Below are 26349 nucleotides of genomic sequence, written 5' to 3'. Positions count from 1 at the left end.
TAATGCTTTAAAAATGTATCTTGCTCTGCATTTTTGTGTGTTAAAAAAAATCAAAATAGAAATCATGAAAAATGTAAATGCTTATGAATCACACAGCCCAAACATTAATAACTAATTTACAAATGCTTTACAATAATATCAAAGATATTATTCATGGATTTTTTAAAATAAAAAATCTTTGCAGCTAAATATTCATCAACTTAATCATTCTTTCTTTTACAAGAATGTTCACTATGTGACATTATAACTCTCCAAAGGAGACATTCTATAATTAGTTCAGTTCTCTGCCTTAAAAGCTTCATGTTAAGGCAGAAGAATAGAATAAAGTTTAAAAATAAGCAAAAATATATAACTCTGAACCACAGTCCCCTCATTTAAAGAGCTTAAGAAGAATACTTCTCCCAGTATATTTATAAACAACTTACTATTTATATAATACTAACACTAATTCACAACTTAAACCATATCAGAGTTTATGTGCATCTTTTATTCCCTTATCAGCTTAATTTATTAAATAGCTAATGGTCTTGAGAGATTGTACTGCATTTTAAAAAGTAAACTATGTGTGATATAAAAATGCTTACCTATTGAATAAGTGTTGGTCAAGTATTTAGAATACAGTCCAGAGTTTTAGAAAAATATGAGAAATACAGCAATGTATGTGATAGGGTCCCATGTAGAAATAAGCTTGTTCAAATTAACGACACGTTTAGGCATGAACAATAACCAAGGTAACCTACCAACTTCTCTTTTAAAGGGGTATGTAATGAGCTTTTTTAAAAAGAGAAAATGAACCATTTGCTCATTCTAAGTCTTATATCTTGATTCTATTCAATAGTATAGGTTTTTGATAAAAAGAAACTATTATAATGTCCGTAACAAATACTTAATTCTGGTCTATAGCAAAGTATTTGGACCGAATGACAAAAGCATGTCAATAAAATGTGTTTAAGAATACATAGTGCTGATACTCTACGAGCACTATGATCTTTGCTATCAACAATCCAAGATTTAGTTCTCCATCAAAAGTGTTTCTGTCTGTCTCCCCCAACACACACACACACACACACACACACACACACACACACACACACACACACACACACACACAATTTCTCATACCATCCTGTCTCTACAAATACAGCCCAGGTTATCTTCTGTTTTTGACTATTAAGTTTTCTTTAAAAATCAACATTTTTTCAACAAATCAATGGTCAAAAAATGACTCATTGCTTTCATTAAAGCTCTCTCAAGATCATTCTGTGCTTAAAGGTTAGCCTGCCAAGAACTTGCAGATTTGAAATTAAATTAACATTGGCACAGGGTAATTTTAGATGGAGGTAAAACTGAGTTTATCTTACGCTCAGCAGAACATATTTAGGTCAGTTTAGGAATAAGCAGTTGGTGAATTTATCCTCAGCTAGCATAGAGGTAGACATAGTTAAAACTATTAAAAGCTTGGTTGGGCACCTTTCATTTTATAGTACACCTTGCAGTACAATGTGCCTGTGAGACAGGAAAGGCTGAACTGGGGCTCTGTTTCCTCTAATCTTGCATTACAATTTAAATAATAATAAAGCACATTTCTGCGGTTTGTGGTTTTAAAATTATTCACTGTAAACCTCCTATATTCTTTCCTATTTAATTAATTTCAGAACTTGAGATTATACCTATGTTTATGTCAAATTATCATTTATTCTACAAAAAGCAGCACAAATAATGTCCATTCTGGTTTTAACACAAATTCCTTAAAAAAATGTTAAGGCCATTTAATTGAATCAGGGCCAACTGAAGATTACCCTTGCAAAAGTCAAACTACTAATTTAAGAGTTTTGAAAAAGAGCCATAAGTGGTTGTCTTGTGTTGTCCTCCTTGGTCACTTGAGAGCAGTTTGTATGATTTATTAGTCTCCAACATCTCCATCTCGATCTCCAATAAGCCAAAGAAAATGAAAACTTAAGGCTAACAAAGCTGTCCCGAGCAGATCGCCCAAGGCTGTTAGGTAGGGGATGGAGAAACTATCTGGGTCCTTTCCTTTCCTCCAGAAGTGATGGACCATCCAGTCAGCGATCCACAGCAAGGTAAATACCTAGAAGAGAACACCAGAGATTATTCCTGTTGCCTGGACATTCCTAGCCATTAAACATGGCTACAAACATTAAACCACTGCTTTCTGCAAGAAACAGCATGTGTCTAAGTCAAGAACCATGCTTGAAAAGAAGAAATATTTAATTAACAAGAATATTTTCATTTCACAGGGAAAAATAGCATGTATGTTTGCAGTCATTAAAATTTTTCTTCAACTTTTCACATACAACTCATTTTCATCTAGCCTCCAACCACCACAATAATTTTTGTATTTCAATAACATTATACAGTTTCCAAACCACTATGTTTCAACTTTTTTCTATGTGATAAAACTAGAAAGAAGGGAGATGACATATGAAGAAGGAAATAAAAGTTTAAATAAAGAATTATTTAACAGTCTCCTATTGCAAGTATATGAAATGAAGTAAAGATGAAAAACTGACCAAGCCATTTGTGGCTTGTCAAGGACAATTTCAGTACAATGGTAAGAACAATAACCAGAGACTTGTCTATAGATATACACATATACAGATAGAGTTGAAATATTTTATTTTTTGAAATATTTTAAAGGACTATTCAAATACTGAGGTGTTATGTGTATTTTCTAGAATATCAGGAATATGAATGAACACCTTTGTGATGCTTTGAATTTTGTGATCAGATAAATGGGTTTTTTTCTTTGATTGATTTATCTGGAGTAGGAGGATTCTCTAATTTTCAAATCCCTGAAGCAATAAAAGAAATTGGGGATTAGAGAGGTTCATTGGTTTTGGACAAATCAGCAAGTACAGCATAGTGGTTAAAATCATTTCTCTACCTATTAACACTTCTTTGTTACCTACTAGCTGAACATAGGCTGGTTACTTAATCTCTCTGTCTTAATTTCTCCCAATGAACATAAGGGATAATAATGGTACTTATAAGAATGCTGTAAGGATTCAATAATAGATTAAATAATTCAGTGGCTGGCACACAATAAACTTTCAATAAAAGTTTGCTATTAGATTTTAACGGTATCATTCTCATGACCATTTGTGGCCCTTCAAGTTGGGAGCATTTGGTATATGTAGGAGGAAGCCCACCCTAGGTTCTACATACTTCATTTACTAATTCCTTGTATAATATCTACCCTTGAATAAGAGATTTGTATAGAGCAGGGGTTGGCAAATTACAGCTCATAAGCCAAATTCAACCTGCCACTTGTTTTTGTAAATAAAGTTTTATTGGAACACAACTCTACCCATTTTACTTACTGCCTTTTTAGTTGATTATTTAACCCTTACAACATTCTCATGAAGTAGTTACTTTTATTATTCCTAATGTTCATTTGAAGAAATCGAGTCAGAGAGGTTAAGTGGCCATGTAGTTGTCAGAGAGCATAGGGTCCACTAAACCTAAGATGTTTACTGTCTGGTTTTTTGTGGAAAAAGGTGTGCAACCCCTACTCAAGAGACACACACTCACTCCTGGAAAAAAGAAAATGGCATCCTTTACCCAAAAATAAATTCCAGGTGAAAATGCAAGTGTAAAAAGCAATACTTGGGCCGGGCTTGGTGGCTCACACCTGTAATCCTAGCACTCTGGGAGGCCAAGGTGGGTGGATCACTCGAGGTCAGGAGTTCGAGACCAGCCTGAGCAAGAGCAAGACCCCGTCTCTACTAAAAATAGAAAGAAATTATCTAGCCAACTAAAATATATATAGAAAAAAAAAATTAGCCGCATGCCTGTAGTCCCAGCTACTCGGGAGGCTGAGGCAGTAGGATCACTTAAGCCCAGGAGTTTGAGGTTGCTGTGAGCTAGGCTGATGCCACGGCACTCACTCTAGCCAGGGCAATAAAGCAACACTCTGTCTCAAAAAAAAAAAAAAAAAAAAAAGCAATACTTGAAAACTTTCATAAGAAAATATAAGAGAATAGTCTTTATGACATTGTTTTAAGGGAATAATTTCATAAATCAAATGTATAACATTAAAGTTAGATAAACTATATTAAAGATTTCTGTTGTTCATAAAGTTAAAAAAATGCCCCAGGCTTGCAAAAAATCTCTTGCCTTGTAAATAACTAACAAAAAATTAGTATTCAGAATATTTGGAGAGAATATACAGAGAACTGCAGTTCATAAGAAAATAATCCAGCAGGAGAAGGAAACTTTTAAAGTGTCAATAAACATGTGAAAAGATGCTCAACCTCACTAATAAAAAGAGAATGAAAACTAAAACCACATTAAAATCCATTTCATATCCATATGATGGGCAAAAATCAAATTTTAAACAATAATACAGTAATAACGTTGTTTCTTAAATGGCCTGTTATGGGGCCATACAGTGTTCAAGGAAGTTCACATGTATGAACTGATTTAATTCTCAAAACATCTCTGTAATATTGTATGGATTATTATCCCTCTTTGACATTTGAGAAAACTAAAGCAAAGTGTAAGAAACCTGCCCAATCCAAATAAAACATAGAGATAAATAACAGAAGAAAAGAGTTCTGGAGGACTCTCAGTAGCTGATGTTGTACAAATACACATACACATACATACATTTAAACACATATGTATAGATACACATATAAATACAACTGGTTTCTTAAAAATTAAAACAGAATAGAACGGACTAGGATAGAAGGTAGCATGTATAGCACACAGTAAGGGTATTTCATAAAACTTTTGTTTTAGCTATGAATTTACATATATTTATATATGCATATATATGTTTCAGTATGAACATATTTCTTACTGGGAAAGCTATTCATCTAACATGTATCCTATAAGGGATCTAAGATGTAAATCCCTAGAAGGGGGAAACCATGTCTTCTTCCTATTTGATCTCTTGGTTTCTAGCAAAATACTTAAATATGATAAACTCAAAACAAATGTTTATTGTGAAGGGGCTCTACCACTGAATAACTGTGTTACCGTCAACAAGGTCTAAGTCTTAGTTTCCATATCCCTACAATGAGGAAGCCATTACCTATCTCTTTAGCTGGTTGCAGAAATTAAATGAGATAATATATATAAAACGCTAAGCAAATGCTTGGTTTATAGTAGGTACTCAATAAATATTAGTGCCATTATCACTGTTGCAACAATTATTACGCTATCTCAGAATTTATGGACTCTATTTAAATGGTTATTGAAGTCTGAACACTTATTTTGTTTTTGTTTTGTTTATTTATTTATTTATTTATTTATTTTTATTTCAGCTCTTCATGGGGGTACAAAAGCTCAGGTTATATACATTGTCCGTGTCCTGCCCATCCCCCTGAGTCAGAGCTTCAAGCGTGTCCATTCTCCAGACAGTGTGCATGGCACTCACCATGTAGTCATACCTCCATCCCCTCCCCCCCCACCTCCCCGAGTCAGCACCTTCAAGCATGACCATTCCCCAGACTGTGCGCAATGCACTCATCATGTAGGCATACACCCATCCCCTCTCCCCACCCGCCGTCTCAGTCTGATATCCAATTGGTATCCTTCCCCGATGTGCATTTAGGTGATGATCAGGGAAACCAATTTTCTGGTGAGTACACGTGATGCTTGTTTTTCCATTCTTGGGATACTTCACTTAATATAATGGGTTCCAACTCTCTCCAGGAGAACCAAAGAGATGTCAGATCACTGTTATTTTTTATAGCTGAGTAATACTCCATGGTATACATATACCACAATTTACTAATCCATTCGTGGATTGATGGGCATTTGGGTTGTTTCCACATCTTTGCAATTATGAATTGTGCTGCTATAAACATTCGGGTACAGGTGTCTTTGTTATAGAATGACTTTTGTTCTTCTGGGTAGATGCCCAATAATGGGATTGCTGGATTGAATGGTAGGTATACTTGAATCTGTTTAAGGTATCTCCATGTTGTTTTCCATAGGGGTTGCACTAGTTTACAGTCCCACCAGCAGTGTATGAGTGTTCCTGTCTCTCCGCATCCACGCCAACATGTGTTGTTTTGGGATTTTTTGATAAAGGCCATTCTCACTGGGGTTAAGTGGTATCTCATTGTGGTTTTGATTTGCATTTCCCTGATGATTAGGGACGTTGAGCATTTTTTCATATGTTTATTAGCCATTCTTATATCTTCTTTTGAAAAATTTCTATTCGTGTCATTTGCCCACTTTTTGATAGGGTTGTTTGATTTTTTTCTTGCTGATTTTCCTGAGTTCTAAATATATTCTTGTTATCAGTCTTTTATCTGATGTGTAGTATGAGAAAATTTTTTCCCATTCTGTAGGCTGTCTGTTTATTTTCGTGACTTTCTTTGGCTGTGCAGAAGCTTCTTAATTTAATCGGGTCCGATTCATTTATGTTTGTTGTTGCTGTGATTGCCTTAGGGGTTTTCTTCATAAATTCTTTGCCTAGACCAATGTCCGTAAGAGTCTTTCCTACGTTTTCTTCTAGAATTCTAATAGTTTCTCCCCTAAGGTTCAGGTCTGTTATCCACCTTGATTTGATTTTTGTGAGAGGTGAAAGCTGTGGGTCCTGTTTTAGTCTTCTACATGTGGCTATCCAGTTTTCCCAGCACCATTTATTAAATAAGGAATCTTTTCCCCAGAGTAGGTTTTTGTCTGTTTTGTGAAAGAATAGATGGCTATATGAGGATGGTTTTATGTTTGGATTTTCTGTTCTGTTCCATTGGTCTGTGTCCCTGCACTTGTGCCAATACCAAGCAGTTTTAATAATCACGGCTTTGTAGTATTGTTTGAAGTCTGGCAAATTAATACCTCCCATTTTGTTTTTGTTGCTCAAAATTGCTTTTGCTAAACGGGGTCTTCTCTGGTTCCACACAAAGCGTAGAATTATTCTTTCTATATCCATGAAAAATGATGTTGGTAATTTAATGGGAATTGCATTGAATTTGTAGATAACTTTGGGCAGAATAGTCATTTTAACAATGTTGATTCTTCCGATCCACAAGCATGGTATGGTTTTCCACCTATTTACATGTTCTGCAATTTCCTTCCTCAGTGTTCTGTAGTTCTCCCTATAGAGGTCCTTTACCTCCTTAGGTAAATATATTCCTAGATATTTTATTTTCTTTGTTGCGATTTTGAAGGGTATTGAGTCCTTAATTTGGTTCTCCGTTTGACTGTTATTGGCATATATGAATGCCTCTGATTTGTGTGTATTGATTTTATATCCTGAGACTTTACTGAATTCATTGATCAATTCCAGGAGTCTCTTGGTTGAATCCTTGGGGTTTTCTAGATATAACGTCATATCATCAGCAAAGAGTGAGAGTTTGATCTCTTCTTTCCCTATTTGGACTCCCTTGATTCTGCTCTCTTGCCTGATAGCTCTCGCAAGGACTTCCAATACTATGTTGAAAAGTAATGGGGATAGTGGGCAGCCTTGTCTGGTTCCAGTTCTGAGTGGGAATGCTTTCAATTTTTCCCCGTTCAGTATCTGAACACTAACCAGTTACATGACTTATCACCTCTCTGAGCCTTGGTTCTTTCAAATGAATGAATTTATGTCTTCACAGTCTGTTCTCGCTCTAAATTACAGGGGTAAGAAATTTTTTGTCATAAACTATGCAGTGGTTGCTCTACCCACCTTTGTGTTTTTCCCTCTCCTCTTTCCCACATTCTTATTCCATTTATTAGATTTATTTATACAGTATGCCATAGAATATGCAATTTCTTTTTAGAGGAATTGTGATGACTTAAAGCTCAAGCAGGTTTAAATTTATTAATTTTTTTCCAAGTTAAAGGATATCAGTGTTTCCTTGGAACTTTGTGTGTAATAAATTACTAAAATCACAATAAGTAGCAGATGCTTCTTAATACAACATGTTTTAAAACTAAATGATCATTTAAGGAATGCATGCTTTTCATGGGAAAAACACACTGAATATCAAACCAAGGAAAGACTATGTTTTTACATCGTCTGTTTGTTCTCTATGAAACATGCATAACTTCTCTAGGTAAATATGCCTTCTGAAAGGTAACTTTGTAGCCTTAACTAATTATGCATGTTCTAGATGTATTTCTTGGAATTTAAATATATAAAGTACAAAAATATATATTTGCTTTGGACGATATTGATTCTCCTGGCCAGCGCCTTCTTTGAGCTAGAATCAACATTCCCATGAATCAGTGTCCCCATAATACCTTAACTTCCAATACCTGCCTTGTGTATAGTGTGAAGAAAGATGATTACTCTGGGAGAGGAATGCTTAGAAATATGATACAGATAAACCCCAGAAGTAGCAAATTAGTGCAGTTCTTCCTAACCCCTCACTTTACAAAGGTTGAATTTGTTAATATGTCCCCTATAAAAATATGCTTCCCTAGTCTGGTTTCCAGGCCAGAAACCCTACTCATTAAAATCTAATATTTAAATGTCTGCTAAGAATAATTTAGGATTATCAGTCAACAGGAATTCAGTCTACTGATATGCAGATAAAAGCATCTTTTCTTTGGCTTAAACTATTTTTGTGAGGTGGCAGTTGGGGGAAGGTGGGAAGTAAGTGGTGCTGCTGAAAAGACAGCTAATGTTTGGTTACCTTTTCCTTCCTTAGTACTATGGTGGGTATTATTATCTCTATTTTCAGAAGAGAAAATTTTGATGCTGAAAGGTTAAGTGACTTGCCCAGTTATACAACTAGCGAAGGGTAGAGTCAAACCCAGGTCTACGCTTCTTCCCCCTATCACATTAGCCTTGCTGGGCAGTGATGGGAACAGCCAGAAAAGGAGAAGAAAGTGTTTCTACCTGTAGATACATAACAAAACAACAATAATAAAAAATAAAATAATCCAACCCCCCAAACAAAAACACAACAAAATGACCCACTTGAAACTTCCATTTTTAGCAGCATTGTAAATAAGATACCCTAAACAACCCAGCCACTGAAAACAAAATGCTCCAAAAAAATATAAAAACTATCATCTTTTTAAATGCATCACACTGAGCTGGTATGAAAGTAAGGAATCCTCAGAGGCCCAAAACAAAGGGAACCAGGCATGCAGAGGGGTAAGCCTCTGGCCAAGGCTAGCTTTGGCCCTGAAGATCTTGAGTGGGCTGCTTCACTGGCACAGACTACACTGGGCTCTTTGTGCCCTCTGCCTCTCCAGGGGACACCAGCTCAGGGCATGGTACATAGGAGACAAAGGCAAGGCCTGTCCCAGGTGGGGTGTCTAATAGAAGATTTTCACGTAAACTAAAGAGCTACATCTTCTGAATAAGAAATAAATCTGTCTTCCAGCAGAGGCAGGAAAGAAAACTTTTCCGACTATTGGTACTACACGGTGGGAGAAAAATCTCCCCTAAAAAGTCTTAACCACAAGGTGATCCTTATATGGATTTGAGGCCAGTATCAAACTACCTATGTGGTCTGAAGAACCTCAAACTGCATAGAGTCGCCCCTCGGTATCCACTGGGTATTGGTTCCAGTACTGTCCCAGGATACCAAAATCCAAGGATACTCAAGTCCTTTATAGAAAATGGTTTAGTAGTGGCACGTAACGTACATATGTCCTCCCATATACAGTCATGCTTTGCTTAATGAAGGAGATATGTTCTGAGAAGTGCATCATTAAGCAATTCTACTGGTGTGCAAACATCCTAGAGTGTACCTACACAAACCTAAATGGGATAGCCTAACACACACCTAGGCTATACGGGATAGCCTATTGCTCCTGGGCTACAAACCTGTACAGCATGTTACTGTACTGAATACTCCAGGAAACTGTAATACAATGGTAAGTATTTGTGTCTCTAAACATAGAAAAGGTATAGTAAAAATACAGTATAAAATCCATGAATGGATCTTGCAGGACTAGAAGTTATTCTGGGTGGGTCAGTGAGTGAGTGAGGAGTGCATGTAAAGGCCTAGGACATTAGGGTATACTTCTGTATACTTTATAAACACTGTACATTTATGCTACATTAAATTTACTAAAAAATGTTTTCTTTCTTCAGTAAATTAACTTTAGATTACTGTAACTTTTTTACTTTATAAACTTTTAGCTTAAAATACAAACCCATATTTTGTATAGCTGTACAAAAATATTTTCTTTGTATCTTTATTCTGTAAGCTTTTCTCTTCTTAAACTTTTTAACTTTTTAAACTTTTTGTGTTAAAAACTAAGACACATTTCTTCCTAGGAGCGATTATTTAAAAAAAAAACAAAACAAAAAACTAAGACACAAACACATATTAGCCTAGGCCCACACAGGGTCAGAATCATCAATATCGCTTCCACCTCCACACCTTGTCCCATTGGAAGGTCCTCAGGGGCAGTAACAGCTGTCATCTCCATGTGTAACAATGCCTGCTTCTGGAATACCTCCTGGAGGACCTGCTTGAGGCTGCTTTACGGTAAACTTTTTTTTTTAATAAGTAGAAGGAATATACTCTAAAATAATGATAAAACTATGGTATAGTAAATAAAATAGTAAAACTATGGTATAGTAAATAAAATAGTAATAGTTTATTATCATTATCAAGTATTACGTGCTATACATAATTGTATGTTCTAGACTTTTATACAACTGGCAATGCAGCAGGTTTGTTCACACCAGCATCACCACAAACATAGGGCTGATGTGCTGTGCCATGACCGTATGGCTATGCTATCACTAGGCAATAGAAATTTTTCAGCTCTGTTATAATCTTATGGGACCACAGTCATATATGTGGTCTGTCTTTGACCAAATTGTTGTTATGCAGCACATGACCATACTTGAAAATTACTAAGAGAATAGATTTTAAATGTTTTCATCACAAAAAAATGGTATGTGAAGAATGGATATGTTAATTAGCTTGATTTAGCCATTCCACAGTGAATACATATATCAAAACATCATGTTGGGTACCATCAATTATACAATTACTGTTTGTCAATTTAAAAATAAATTAATTAAAAAATAAAAAGCATCAATGTTCAAAAAAAAAAACCATGATCTTAATATCAACAGTCATAATCCATGAAATGAAACAATACACTAATAGTAAAAGTAATAGCAGAATCAGAACCCAAAGGATTTCAGACACTGGAAAATTCTGGCACAGAATATAACATAAGTCTGTATAATATTTTAAAGAAATAAAAGAAGAAAGAAATGAACAAATAAGTTAGAAAAAACAAGTAGAACTTCTAGAAATAAAAATTTTAACTATTGAAATTAATTCAATAGATGAGATTAATAGCATATTAGACATAGTTAAAGACATAACTGATGAACTAAAAGATGAATCTAGAGGAATGAAAAGTAGCAAAAAGATATAAAGAGTTGAGAAATATGAAAACATATGCCACAAACATGGTGGATAACATAAGTAAGTCTCAAACACATCTATTTTGGAGATCCAGGAGGAGATAAGAAATAATAGGGGATATGAAACATTTAAAGAGAAAATGACCATCTTAGTGGGAGATGTTAACCCACTTCTCTGTAAAATTAATAGATCAACTGGATAAAATCTGAAAAAACATACATGATTTAAAATACACAATTAAAAAACTTGATCTAATAGATGTAGACAGAATACTATGGCCAACATTTGGAAAATATACTTTTTTTCGAACACATAGGTAATATTTATAAAAACTGTCCACATATTAGGCCATAAGAATATTCTCAATAAAACCACAAAGGATTAATATCATAAAGGCCACATTCTCTAATTGCAGTACAGGTAGATATCAATGACAAAAAACTCCGTATGTCTGGACAAGTGTACTTCTAAATAAATTATGAGTCAACGAGAAATCATAATGCAAATTATAAAATATTTAGAACTGACCAATAATTGAATGTTATGTATCAAACTTGTAGAATGCTGGCAACGTAACACTTAAATGCTTATGTTAGAAAAGAAGAAAGACTGAAAATAATTGAGCTATGTATCTATACCTAGAAGTTAGAAAAAGAACAATTATAAATCCAATGTAGAATGAAAAAATAATAAATGTATAAACATTAATAGAAAACAAACACGATAGTAAAGATAGTCAAAGTTGGTCCACTGAAAAGGCAAGTAAGACAGACAAATGTTGGGCAATCTTAAGATAAAAAGGGAAGGTAAAATAAACTCTGAAAAATGAGGATTGTGCTAGATACTGACTACAGGCACTCAGCACCCATTCCCACCCCCTCTATGGTTTTGCCTGTCTTGCAAGGGGTAAGAAGCCTAAGAACTATACTTTTCAGACTCCCTTACCAGAAGGGTTCCAGATAGACTTTAGGTTCCACCATGTTGCACTCATTCAAGACTTTTTTTTTCTTCTTTCTCCTATAAGAGTACATTGCTCTGGAGTCTTTGGCAGGCACCAATTTTTGCAAAGGCTGACCAGATTCCATGTTCCTTAACCAGTTACCAACCTCAAGGTCTGGGAACAGCTATAATGTTGTAGTAGTTTTTTACATTTCCTAACTTTGGAGTAACGACAGGCATCCTGACTCTCTGGACCACATCTGCTGTAGCAAACCTGAAAGCCAGTGGCAGCTCCCTTCCCTCCATACTGGCTTCCCTCCTCCTTCTCTGCCAAGGTCTAAAAATACTTTCAAATATCTTCCTCCATTCCCATCAACACGCTTCTATGAGATTGGTATGAGTGTCATTAAAACAAAACCAAGAAATAGTTTACATATACATTATCCCTGTGAACAGTGTTATCAGAGAGTAAATAAATTAACACATAAGAAGGTCATTTGTCACATTTAACATTTTAAATATTTATACACTTGGCACTTGTTCAAAGTATACACATAGGCATTTAATGTAAGGACTTGCTATTTTGCTCGACTTTTTGTTTAGTTCCAATGTGGAAAGACAAAAAGTCATAAGTGTAATAGCACTCATCTATATTAATTATTTATACAAGAACTTTCAATGAACAACTTGTACAGTTTTTATATTCATTTCTTTTCCCCTATGCTTGTCCTAATTATATTTATTGAAATGTAATTTTATGTCTGTTGGATCTAATAAAAAAATCAGGGCTTCTAAAAATATGTATATATTTATTTTGTATTATATACATAGAGAGTCAGTTGGTTTCCTTTATAATCCTATATATTTAATTTATTCCATGAATTTAAAAACCTTATTTTGAGAAGAATCCCATAATATTGACAAAAATTCCCAGGGAGTCCATGACACAAAAATGGTGAAGATGTTCTGTCCAAAACTAGACAATAATATTCAAAGCCTTGATTTTTAATAGGAAAATAATAGAAACAATCTAAGGGTCCATTAAAAGAAGAATAGATGAATAAATTATGGAATATTCATACAATAGAATACACATAATAGTAAAATAGTTGAATGGCAATTCAATTAAAATATAGTAAATGAATAACAGTTACAAATATGAATGACTCTCAAATACAATGCTGAGCAAGTCACTTAAGCATATATTCAGTATGATTCCATTTTTTTAAATTTCAAAAACATTTTAAAATAAAACGTATTATTTGGGTGTTCCAGTACATGCCCCAAAATTATAAGGAAAATCATAGACACAAGGGCCATATAATTCAGGATCAAAAGTTTCCTCTGTGGAGCAGAAAGGGGAACATAGATGGCTTTAGAAGGTATAGGTACTAGGGCACTGGTAGTGTTTTATTTTTTGAGCTGCATGGTGAGTGTACTGGTATTCACTGTATTATTATTATTATTACCTTATACATGTCACTGTTATGTATTCAATATTTAATATAAAATTAAAAAATTTTTTAAATATAATTCTTCTTGGCTGGGTGTTTATTAACTCTTGTCTGGTTAAGCCTACCAGTGATCACTCCCTCATCTGATCATGTTGTTCTGATAGGATAATATAAAGAACCAGTGATTGCTAATGTCACTTGTTATTAGGAAATGGCAACCTAAAAGCAAGGAGACATTCAAACTAAGTTGTTTCTTAGTTTCTAACAAGAGGAAGGAAAGAAAAAAGACAGGAATAAAGCATATATAAGTAGCTATAAGAAATTAACATTTGATACATGACATCATCTATGAATTTTACAAAAATCTTTATGCACACAAATTGGAAAATGAGGAGGAAATGGACAAATTTTTAGAAACACACAGCCTTCCCAGACTCAACCAGGAAGAAATAGAATTCCTGAATAGACCAAGATCTAGATCTGAAATCAAAACAGCAATAAAAAACCTTCCCAAAAAGAAAAGCCCTGGACCAGATGGGTTCGCACCTGAATTTTACCATACCTACAAAGAAGAACTGGTGCCCATCCTACATAAACTATTCTCCAATATCGAGAAGGATGGAATTCTCCCCAACACATTTTACCAAGCCAACATAATTTTAATACCAAAACCAGGAAAGGATGCAACAAAAAAACAAAACTACAGACCAATATCCCTTATGAATATAGATGCAAAAATTCTCAATAAAATCCTAGCAAATAGAATCCAAGTGCTTATCAAAAAAATAATCCATCACGACCAAGTGGGCTTCATCCCAGAGATGCAGGGATGGTTTAACATACGCAAATCTATAAATGTAATTCACCACATAAATAGAAGCAAAAATAAAGATCATATGATCCTCTCAATAGATGCAGAAAAAGCATTTGACAAAATTCAACACCCTTTTATGATAAGAACACTTAACAAAATAGGCATAGACGGGGCCTATCTAAAAATGATACAAGCCATATATGACAAACCCACAGCCAACATCATACTGAATGGGGAAACATTGAAAGCATTCCCACTTCGAACTGGAACCAGACAAGGCTGCCCACTGTCCCCCTTACTTTTCAACATAGTATTGGAAGTCCTTGCAAGAGCTATCAGGCAAGAGAGCAGAATCAAGGGAGTCCAAATAGGGAAAGAAGACATCAAACTCTCACTCTTTGCTGATGATATGGTGTTATATCTAGAAAACCCCAAGGATTCAACCAAGAGACTCCTGGAATTGATCAATGAATTCAGTAAAGTCTCGGGATACAAAATCAATACACACAAATCAGAGGCATTCATATATGCCAATAACAGTCAAATGGAGAACCAAATTAAGGACTCAATACCCTTCAAAATAGCAACAAAGAAAATAAAATACCTAGGAATATATTTAACGAAGGAGGTAAGGACCTCTAGAGGGAGAACTACGAAACACTGAGGAAGGAAACCGCAAAACATGTAAATAGGTGGAAAACCATACCATGCTCGTGGATTGGAAGAATCAACATTGTTAAAATGTCTATACAGCCCAAAGTGATCTAAAGATTCAATGCAATCCCTATTAAATTATCAACATCATTTTTCACAGATATAGAAAGAATAATTTTATGCTTTGTATGGAACCAGAGAAGACCCCGTTTAGCAAAAGCAATTTTAAGCAACAAAAACAAAACGGGAGGTATTAATTTGCCAGACTTCAAACAATACTACAAAGCTGTGATTATTAAAACTGCTTGGTATTGGCACAAGTGCAGGGACACAGACCAGTGGAACAGAACAGAAAATCCAAATATAAAACCATCCTCATATAGCCATCTAATCTTTGACAAAACAGACAAAAACATACTCTAGGGACAAGAATCCCTATTCAATAAATGGTGCTGGGAAAACTGGATAGCCACATGTAGAAGACTAAAACAGGACCCACAGCTTTCACCTCTCACAAAAATCAAACACGGTGGATAACAGATTTAAACCTTAAATGGGAAACGATTAGAATTCTAGAAGAAAATGTAGGAAAGACTCTTACAGACATTGGTCTAGGCAAAGAATTTATGAAGAAAACCCCTAAGGCAATCACAGCAACAACAAACATAAATGAATGGGACCTGATCAAATTAAAAAGCTTCTGCACAGCCAAAGAAACAGTCACAAAAATAAACAGACAGCCTACAGAATGGGAAAAAATTTTCGCATACTACACATCAGATAAAGGACTGATAACAAGCATCTATTTAGAACTCAGGAAAATCAGTAAGAAAAAATCGAACAACCCTATCAAAAAATGGGCAAAAGACATGAATAGAAATTTTTCAAAAGAAGATATAAAAATGGCTAACAAACATATGAAAAAATGTTCAACATCTCTAATCATCAGGGAAATGCAAATCAAAACCACAATGAGATACCACTTAACCCCAGTGAGAATGGCCTTTATCAAAAAGTCCCAAATCAATACACGTTGATGTGGATGTGGAGAGACAGGAACACTCATACACTGCTGGTGGGACTGCAAACTAGTGCAACCCCTATGGAAAACAACATGGAGATACCTTAAACAGATTCAAGTATACCTACCATTCGATCCAGCAATCCCATTATTGGGCATCTACCCAGAAGAACAAAAGTCATTCAATAGAAAAGACACCTGCATCCAAATGTTTATAGCAGCACAATTCACAATTGCAAAGATGTGGAAACAACCCAAATGCCCATCAATTCACGAATGGATTAGTAAATTGTGGTATATGTATACCATGGAGTATTACTCAGTTATAAGAAATAACAGTGATCCGACATCTCTTTGGTTCTCCTGGAGAGAGTTGGAACCCATTATATTAAGTGAAGTATCCCAAGAATGGAAAAACAAGCATCACATGTACTCACCAGAAAATTGGTTTCCCTGATCATCACCTAAATGCACATTGGGGAATGATACCAACTGGATATCAGACTGAGGCGGGGGTGGGGAGGGGGGAGGGGATGGGTATATGCCTACATGATGAGTGCGTTGCGCACCATCTGGGGAATGGCCATGTTTGAAGGTGCTGACTCAGGGAGGTGGGGCGTGGGGGGAGGGGATGGAGGTATGACTACATGGTGAGTGCCAGGCGCACTGTCTGGGGAATGGACATGCTTGAGGCTCTGACTCAGGGGGATGGGTGGGACATGGGCAATATATATAACCTGAGCTTTTGTACCCCCATAATAAGCTGAAATAAAAAAGAAATAAATTACCACTTTAAAAAAATTAACATTTATTATTACCTTAATGCTCTTAACATCAATACACCACCAGGGAAAGTTGCAATCAGCAGAGCCAGCCCCTGAACAGCCTAGGTACTCCCTCTTTACCCTCTGCCCTAGCCCACAATGGCCCTGATTCTAATACTATGCCCATTCAAGTAGGAGGCCTTCCTGCAGATTACCTAGCAAAACACTCCACTGGAAAAACATATATTCATTTATTTAAAAGTATTTATTCAGTATCTTTCCAATATACTACCCACATTTGAAAACTAACTTTTAAAAATATATATATTTTTAACAGCATTACACACTAAAATATTTGTGGTGGTGGTCTCTGAGTGTGGGGATTATGGGCAATTCTGACAGTGATGAATACAGGTTGTCTTATGGTAAGAAACAAAACTGTCTGTGGCCATACCATTCTGAATACACCTGATCTTATCTGATCTCGGAAGCTAAGCAGGGTCAGGCCTGGTTAGTACTTGGAAGGGAGAAACAAAACTCAAAAAGCTAAAAAGAAAACTCTAAAAACTAAAAAAAGAATAAAAACAGTTCTATGAAACAACGACCTAAACACCCTCCCTTGCCTAAGCTTAGTATAGAGACCTATTTCTTCACTTAAGTAGGGGACATATGGTCTCAGTAAAAATATTTAGAAAGATAATTTTGAAACTGAATAATAAATATCTCTACAAAATCGAACTACCTGAAAAACATTTTAATTACAGGTAAAATGAAAATGTCAGAAGTACAGCTCTGGACTTCTTTGACATAAGAAAGTTAAAAACAAATACATAAAATCCCTGACAAGAAGACAACTCATTTTATTGGAAGGAGAGAAAGGAAGGGGCAAAGAAATAAACGAGAAATTTGAAACCTAGAAATTGGATTTTGTCTTGATATGAAAGGGTCAAAAGTCATTGGTTAGAGATAGACTATGGAGAAAAGCAGAGAACAGAGCTTGATGCACAAAAGGAAAAATCATGCTTAATTAATCTAATTAACATCTTGGAAAAAGCAGCTATGAGAAGTGACAAGTGTGAAAGCCCAGACATAATCAACTTGGACTTCCAGAAGGTTTGAGATGTAGTATCACATAAGGATTTGTAGATATAATTACTGCTGCTGTTGAAATGCCAGAACTCTGTGTTGAGAGTAGAGACTAAAAAGATGTTAATTTGGCAGGAATCACAATGGCAAAACCATCTATGTTAGATTGGGTTATTCAGTATATCCATACCTGCAAACATGTAAATATTCATGTATGTGAACTGAGACCTACATAAAGAGAGTTTGCAATTTAAAAAATGGTAAATGATTTCTTTTTGAAACTAAAATCAAGAACATGTTAAGGCTCTAAAGAAAACAACAGTTGCTTAAGAATAGACATATAAATCAGAAGAACAGAAGAGAGTCTAGAAATAAACCCACATATATATAGAAAATTGATTTTTGACAAAAATGCTGAGGTAATTCAAGGGACGAAAAGATGGTCTTCCCAATAAATAGTGCTGGAACGACTAGGTATTCACATTGAAAAATATGAACCTCAAGCCTTATCTCATACTATACACAAAAATTCACTCAAAATGGTCAGAGATCCAAATAAAAGCTAAAACTAGAAAATATCAGAAAGAAAATATAACAGGCAAGGTTTTCTTAGGACACAAAAAGCACTCATTATTTTAAAAAATTGATAAACTGAACTTCATTAAAATTAAAACTTCTCTTAAAATACATGGTCAAGAAAATAAGAGGGCAAAATTTTGAGATCTAACGTACAACATGAAGACTAAAGTTAATAAAATTGTATTATATTAGAGATTTTTATTAAATAAGATTTTACTGCTTTTGTCATAGACACAAAAGTAATTATGCAAGATGATAGATAAGTTAATCTGCTTCACTATGGTAGCATTTTACTATCTATATGCATTCCATATCATGTTATAAACCTCAAATATATACAATAAATTTATTTTAAAAAGAAAATAAAAAGGCAATTCGCAGACTGGGAGAAAATATTTTCAGTACATGTATCTGACAAATAACTAGTATCCAGGATTTATGAAGAACCCTTACAACTCAAAAATAAGTTAACTCAATTTTTTTAATAAATGGACATAAGAAAACAAAACAAGGCCGGGTGTAGTGGCTCATGCCTGTAATCCTAGCAATTTGGGAGACCAAGGTGGGAGGATCACTTGAGGCCAGGAGTTCGAGACCAGCTTGAGCAAGAGTGAGACCCCTTCTCTACAAAAAGTAGAAAAATTAACCAGGCATGGTGGTACATGCCTATACTTCCAACTACTTCGGAGGCTGAGGCAAGGGGAGACTGTAGAGCCCAGGAGTTTGAGGTTGTAGTAAGCTATGAAGACACCACTGCAGTCTAGCCCAGGTGACAGAGCAAAATCTCGTCTCAAAAAAAAAAAGATAAAAGAAAATATAAATGGTCAATAAACCCACAAAAAGATAGTCAATATTAGTTATCAGATAAATGCAAATTATAATGGCCATAATACTACCTTTACAGCCACTAGAATGGCTAGAAAGGTAGAAAGAGTGACAATACTAAGTGGCAGCAAGGATGTGGAACAATCGGAACTCTCATACTAGTGAGAGCGCAGAACGGTATAATCACTCTGTAAAACAGCTTGGTAGTTTCTTATAAGGTTACACATGCACTTTTCACAAGACCCAGAAATTTTACTCTTGGGTATTTACCCAAGAGAAATGAAAACATATACCTGCACTAAGACTTGAACATGAATGTTCTTAGCAGCTTCATGTATAATAGGCCCAAACTGGAAACAAACCAAATGTTCATTAACAGGTGAATGGATAAACCAGTTGTGATTTATTCACACAATGGAATACTACTCACCAATAGCAAAGAAGCAAACTACTAATACTCATAACAGTATGGGAAAATTTAAAAAACACTATGTTGAGTAAAAGAAAGAGACACTAAAGAATACACACTTAGATTCATTTATATGAAGTTCTATAAAAGTGAAATGCAATTTATAGTAACAGAGAACATATCAGTGGTTTCCTAGAGCCAGGAATGGAAGATAACTGACTACAAAGGAGGGAACCTTTTGGAGGTGAAGGTAGTGTTCTATACGTTGATTATGGTAGTTGTTATATGGGTATACACATGTCAAAACTCATCAATCTCCGCTCTTTACGTGGGTATATTTTACTGTATATAAACTACACCTGAATGTTGATCTTTTTAATTGTCTTTGTAGGATGGAGATTTCATCTCTGTATACTGAGCAGCGTGTGCAGCCTTCTCAGCAACAGGCTATAGCCCGGGGTCACCAAATGATAGCCTGAGGTCAAATATGGCCCTGTGTGGCCCACAAGCTAAGATGGTTTTAGTTTTTTTAACATTAAAAAAAAGTCTGGCTGGGCGCGGTGGCTCACGCCTGTAATCCTAGCACTCTGGGAGGCCAAGGCGGGCGGATCGTTGGAGCTCAGGAGTTCCAGACCAGCCTGAGCAAGAGCGAGACCCTGTCTCTACTAAAAAAATAGAAAGAAATTATATGGACAGCTAAAAATATATATAGAAAAAATTAGCCGGGCATAGTGGCGCATGCCTGTAGTCCCAGCTACCCGGGAGGCTGAGGCAGGAGGATCGCTTAAGCCCAGGAGTTTGAGGTTGCTGTGAGCTAGGCTGATGCCACAGCACTCATTCTAGCCTGGGCAACAGAGTGAGACTCTGTCTCAAACAAAAAAATAAATAAATAAAATGAAAAAAAGGTCAAAGGAAGAATATTATTTTGTGACACATGAACATTATATGAAATTCAAATTTCAGTGTCCATAATTAAAGTTTTGTTGGGATACAGCCATGCTCATTTATTTACATATTGTCTATGGCTACTTTTGCACTATTATAGCAGAGTTGACTACTTATGACAGAGACCATGTGGCCTGCAAGGTCTAAAATGTTTACTATCTGGTCCTTTGCAGAAAAAGTTTGTTGACTGCTTCCCTAGAATATAGGAATTCTTCCTGTCACCCTCAATTAATAATGGAATTAACCAAGTTGTTCTCAATCCTCTTACTTATCCTGTGATGGGGAGGTAGAACATAGGCTTTGGAGTAATACAAGTCTAAGTTCAAATCTTACTTACTACTTAACTACTTATCCCTCACAATCCATGAGGGATTGATTCCAGGACCTCCTTTGGATACCAAAATCCATGGATAACAAAACCTGCAGATACTCCAGTCCCTTATATATAAAAAAATGGGACAGTATTTCCATGTAACCCACGCATATCCTCCTGTTACTTTAAATCATCCTTAGATTATTTATAATACCTAACACAATGCCAACACATCACTTCATTCACATGCATTTAATGTAGTACTTGGCATGAGGCAAATTCAAGTTTTGCTTTTTGACACTTTGTGAAATTTTTTTTTCCAAATATTTTGATCCACAGTTGGTTGAATCCATGGATGTGGAACCCATGGATACAGAGGGCTGAATGTGTATTACTTTGGACAAGTTTTTTAAGCGTTTAGTTTCTTAGATTTGTTACTTGGAAAGTAAAGAAGACAATATAATGCTGAAAGGATTAATGAGATAATATAAATAAAACACATTGTCTGACAGGTAATAAACACTTAATAAATATCAGTTCATATTGTCCTTCTAAATAAAGTATTTAAGAACAATGGCTTGTCAAATGAGGGGAAAAAAAGATCGAACCTAATCACCCACCAGTTAGTTTTCAAATTATAAGGCACAGCTATTCTCCCCTACTTCATCTCAGTTCTTACCTTGGCAGAAGTTAGTTATCAAACTTCACTTACCTTTTGTTCAACTTTTTATGCCTATTTCTGTACTTATTATAAATGTAATCATACAATATGTACTCTTTTTTTATCTGGCTTCTTTTGCTTATGTTTGTAAGATTCACAACATTGTTGTAAATGTATTGTGTAGAGTTGTAGATCATTCATTATCCCTGCTGTATAGCACTTCATTGTGAAACTTGATTTACTTCCAATAAAGTTTAGCATCCTATTTAAGTGGATAAGATGTTAAAATTATCAACCTTATAACATTTAAGTACAGTGATGCTCCAAATAATGATGTTTTGGTCAACAACGGACCACATATACAATGGTGGTTCCATAAGATTATAATACTGTATTTTTATTGTATCTTTTTGATGTTTAGATACACAAATACTTACCATTGTGTCACTATTGCCTACAGTATTCAGTACAGTAACATGCTGTACAGGTTTGTAGCCTCGGAGCAATGGGCTATGCCACACAGCCTAGGTGTGTAGTAGGGTAAACCCTCTAGGTTTGTGTAAGTATACTCTATGCTGTTTGCACAATGATGAAATTGGCTAATGTTTCTCAGAACATATCCCTGTTGTTAAGCATTGCATGACTGCAGTCATTTATAGCATATTTTGTTTGTACTTGTTGAGCATGTAGTTCTACTTTTTAAAAATGCATCTTCAAATCGTTTTATGTGTATGTTTCATTTCCCCAACTGATCTCTTATCTCTTTTAGATAACGAACCTTGTCAAGTGTTTATCCTATTACCCATATAAAGTATACTCAACACATCTTGCATCTAATTTAATAAATATTTATTTATATGAACACAGAAAATACTGTGATAAGATTTCTGGAACATTCAAAGAGTAAGAAACAGCTATTGCTTTCAACAAGATATCAGAATCTAAATGAAGAAACATCACTGAAATGCCTAAAATAATCTAAGAGTATTACAGAACTGAATATTCATTTTACAAATAGTTACTGTGCCAGGCAGGGACTGGGTGCTGAGGCTACTGAATAAAACATAATCCCTGGATGAGCCTGAACTGGCTACATCCTCTATAATCCTCTGAAAAAACGGAAGCTACCTTAGTAGAGCTGGACAGTAACACTCATTAGAGAACCTAAACGGAGGTTCTGCAGAGTACCTTCAGAAGCAGATGATCCAAGGCAATTAACTATTAACCCAAGATTCTCAGAACAAAGAGATAACTTTACCCAGCTTCCACCCAAGACCATCGAACAAAATGTTTCTATATGTCACACTCTCCTTTGCATTCCCGTCTTTATTGATTATATCTCTTGTGCAACCCCTGGCTCTTTCTGCCTATGCAGAAATTAGGTTCTTTAATGCCAACCCAAGAACAAGGCTAATTGTTCTGTGGAGCTATTAAGCCAATCCAAGGATATGACTCCCCAATACCCTTGATGGTTCCAGGAAGGACTCTATCCTTTCCGGGAAAACAATAACAGGTAGAACACATTCCTAAAATTATCAATCCCATCAACAGGAGTTGGACAATTTGAGATTGTCAAGGAAAATTTGCCCCTCACTTTGGCTGATATAGGAGATCACAGTCTAAGCCCAAGGGGCATAATTAATTTTGTTAACTCAAATCATTATAGTTATTAGATAATAGTGATAATGATAGACAATAGAATGGGTTTGGATTTTCTTTTGGCCAACCAAAACCATTGCTAACACTTCATGCTATACCTGAATTAACATTACAGGTGAAATGAAACAATCTATATATGAGATTTAAAAAAAAAAAAGGACAGCCTAGCCACCTACGGAATTGTTGAGACTTGTTTTCTTTTTCAGGCCTGAAAAATCTTATGCCTTGGTAGTGAAGTGCCTTCTAATCCCTTCTTAAAATATTTCTAATTATTCTTGTTTGTCTCACAGTCATTTAATGTTTATTGTCCAGAGTCTCAAATGCTTTTTTGCACAGCTACTGTTCTGGCAGATGTTTTAACAAATGTTTCAAAGACCAAGTAAAATAAAATAAAATAAATAAAATAAAATTACGCTGATTGACACAAACTGAAAATCAGTTCTCTACAGATGAAACCTCATCTTCAAGGAGAATCAACAGCAGAGGTGAGAGTCTGGACAATTTTTATGATTTCTTCTGCAACTTTACCTGTGTGAAGTACAAAGGTTGGGAATAAAAAGTTCCCATTTTCCTTCGCAAAAAACTGATTGTTCTTTAGCCATGGTAACAAGCAGCCACCAGAATGGTTTTAAATTCATTCAATCAATAAAAGTGCCTCAATGAACAAGCTTTAGAAGGTAGCCAATCAATGACAGTCCTTGTTTCTGAAGTAGCCAATTAGGAACTAATCCATTCCAATAAACACACCCCTGAGGGCCAACCAAACAACAGCAGCAACACGCAGGTAACCATACTTCTACAGATGAGATCAGTCCACTTATGCTTTTGAACGTCTGCCAATTCCTGAAGTCATGCTTCGTTAAAGCCCTACAAAAGATCAATAGATTGCTCTGCTTGTGCCTGGTGCAAGTATAGCGAGTAAAAATGCAACTTTGTCTTTTTATTTCAGAGACTGTGTGACCATCTCATTATACTTTGATACCCTTTACGCTTCTCTCTTAATAAATCCAAAAATCTTTGGATGCTTTTTGCTTCAATACATTTGCTTATATAGTATAAAAATAACAATTTAGATTACCTTTGTTATGCTGAACTAATATAGACATTTACCTTTAAAATTAAAAGGTAATATGGTGCTAATATTTATTTTTTTAAATAGCTAAAAATTTTAAATTATAGAATCATTCAGGTCAGTATTTTGGGGGTGAATATTCTGGGGTCACAGTCAACTAAGATTTTATTCTGGCAAATTTCCTGAGTAATGGTTTTTATGCTTTTCAATTAAGTCCTTTCACATAGCTATGTTTTAAGATTTTTTTGTAGATGATGTGAAAATTCCTCTAATCATGTCTGCAATCTCAGCAGGATTCAGAGCATAGGCAGCAACATCCTAAGCAGAACATTTGAGAAACGATGGCTCAGCTTCTCTGGTTCTACCTTCATCTTCATCAGGGTGACAAGACTGAGAAGAGCTCCCTTTCCCAATGCCTTGTTACACACGGATCCAGCACGCTGTGCTTCCGAAAAGGCATACAGTCATTTCAGCTTCTGTGCATTACTGGCCTGCGGCCCAAGCATACCTATCTAAAGAATTAATCATAAATATGGATTTAGAAAAGTGTCTCAAGTTTACGACCCTACAACCTAAGCTCCAATAACAAAATCACACTAGTGCATCACAAAAATGCTATCACAGGGCTTTTAAAAAGGAATTTCAAAAATTCATCTGCTTCAACTTCCTACCTTAAGGTAACCATATTAATCAACTACCAAAGTTAAAGTAGATGTTTTTACACCTAGATAAAAAAAAAAAAATTCTAGGAACCACACATCTTCCCCTGACATCTCCTTTGTCATTCTCTTGACACTTCTCCCTCAACCCAAGCTGACAGACAGAAACCAATTAAGAGACAGAGGCAGAACAGTGGCATGGAAAGAATAAAGAGATCTTACTTTCTAGTTAGAATCCTGCAGATTCAATTCCTGAGGAGCGAGAAGAGAATGTGAACAAGATCAGGCAACCTGTTAAAACTCCTGGTTGCTTAGCTCTTTCCTTTGAGATGCCATCTGGGAATAGGATTTAGTTAAAGGGTATCAATAAGAAAGACATAACCACACCATTTAATAAGGGACTACTATGTGCCAAGTACTTAACTATTATAACTACTGTCCAAAAAGGAAGCATTATCCTCATTTTACATGCAAGGACAATAAGACTCCAAGGAATTAAGTAATTTGCCCAAGGCTAAGCTAATTAACTTGCTCAGCTACTGGGTGGTTACCCTGGAATTCCAATTATGGTCATGTTGTCACCATAGGGCTATAATCCTCCTTATCTAGAGTGACTCCAGGGAATGGAATGGGGTATCAGAATCATGGTAGAACTCAATGCTTGTTCCATAGGTTCTGCTTCCTTTACTGTCATCCTATGAGACTCATCCTCCCAGTAATCCACAGCTACTGATGATGATGATGATATTAAAATAAGGCAATAATGAGGACAATAATCACACCTTACATGCATTATCTCATTTCATCCTTATAACAACACACAAGGTAGGTCTATTCTTAGCCTCTTTTTACAGATGAGAAAACGCAATCCCTAAGAGGTGACTTGGCCTAAGGTGACTCAGGCAATGAGTGGTGGAAGCCAGAGCCCAAGCCCTTACAAACTATCTCACACTGCTTCAGAGGAATGCATCAGATCTCTCAAGTCTGGTGGGAGTGGGAAAGAAGTTGAAAATTGCTGTTTTATAGAATAAACTAAACTCTTTGAGTCTGTTCTTCAAGCTCCTTCATGATCTTGCCACAACCTATAATTTTGAACATGATTTTCAATCACTTTTTTATTAAATTTTTTTTGAGATGGGGTCTTGCTATGTTGCCCAGGCTGGTCTCAAACTCTTGGGCT

At 35.5% G+C, this 26349-nt stretch overlaps 1 protein-coding gene across 3 annotated transcripts in view; it reads right to left on the bottom strand.

Annotated features, from left to right (window-relative positions):
- Nucleotides 1-1671: 1671 nt before the first annotated feature.
- The window catches only part of SLC41A2 (solute carrier family 41 member 2), a 113040-nt gene continuing 88362 nt past the window's right edge, over nucleotides 1672-26349 (bottom strand). For all 3 annotated transcript variants that reach the window (XM_045553061.1, XM_045553063.1, XM_045553062.1), the window contains exon 11: nucleotides 1672-2089. In XM_045553061.1, coding sequence (XP_045409017.1) covers nucleotides 1904-2089 — 186 coding nt within the window. In that variant the 3' untranslated portion in view covers nucleotides 1672-1903. The remainder of the gene's footprint in view (nucleotides 2090-26349) is intronic.

This window comes from Lemur catta, chromosome 6 (assembly GCF_020740605.2).
Source record: "Lemur catta isolate mLemCat1 chromosome 6, mLemCat1.pri, whole genome shotgun sequence".
Classification (NCBI taxonomy): domain Eukaryota; kingdom Metazoa; phylum Chordata; class Mammalia; order Primates; family Lemuridae; genus Lemur; species Lemur catta.
The sequence above is the reverse complement of the archived record's forward strand: the minus strand, read 5'-3'. Positions and strand labels throughout refer to the sequence as shown.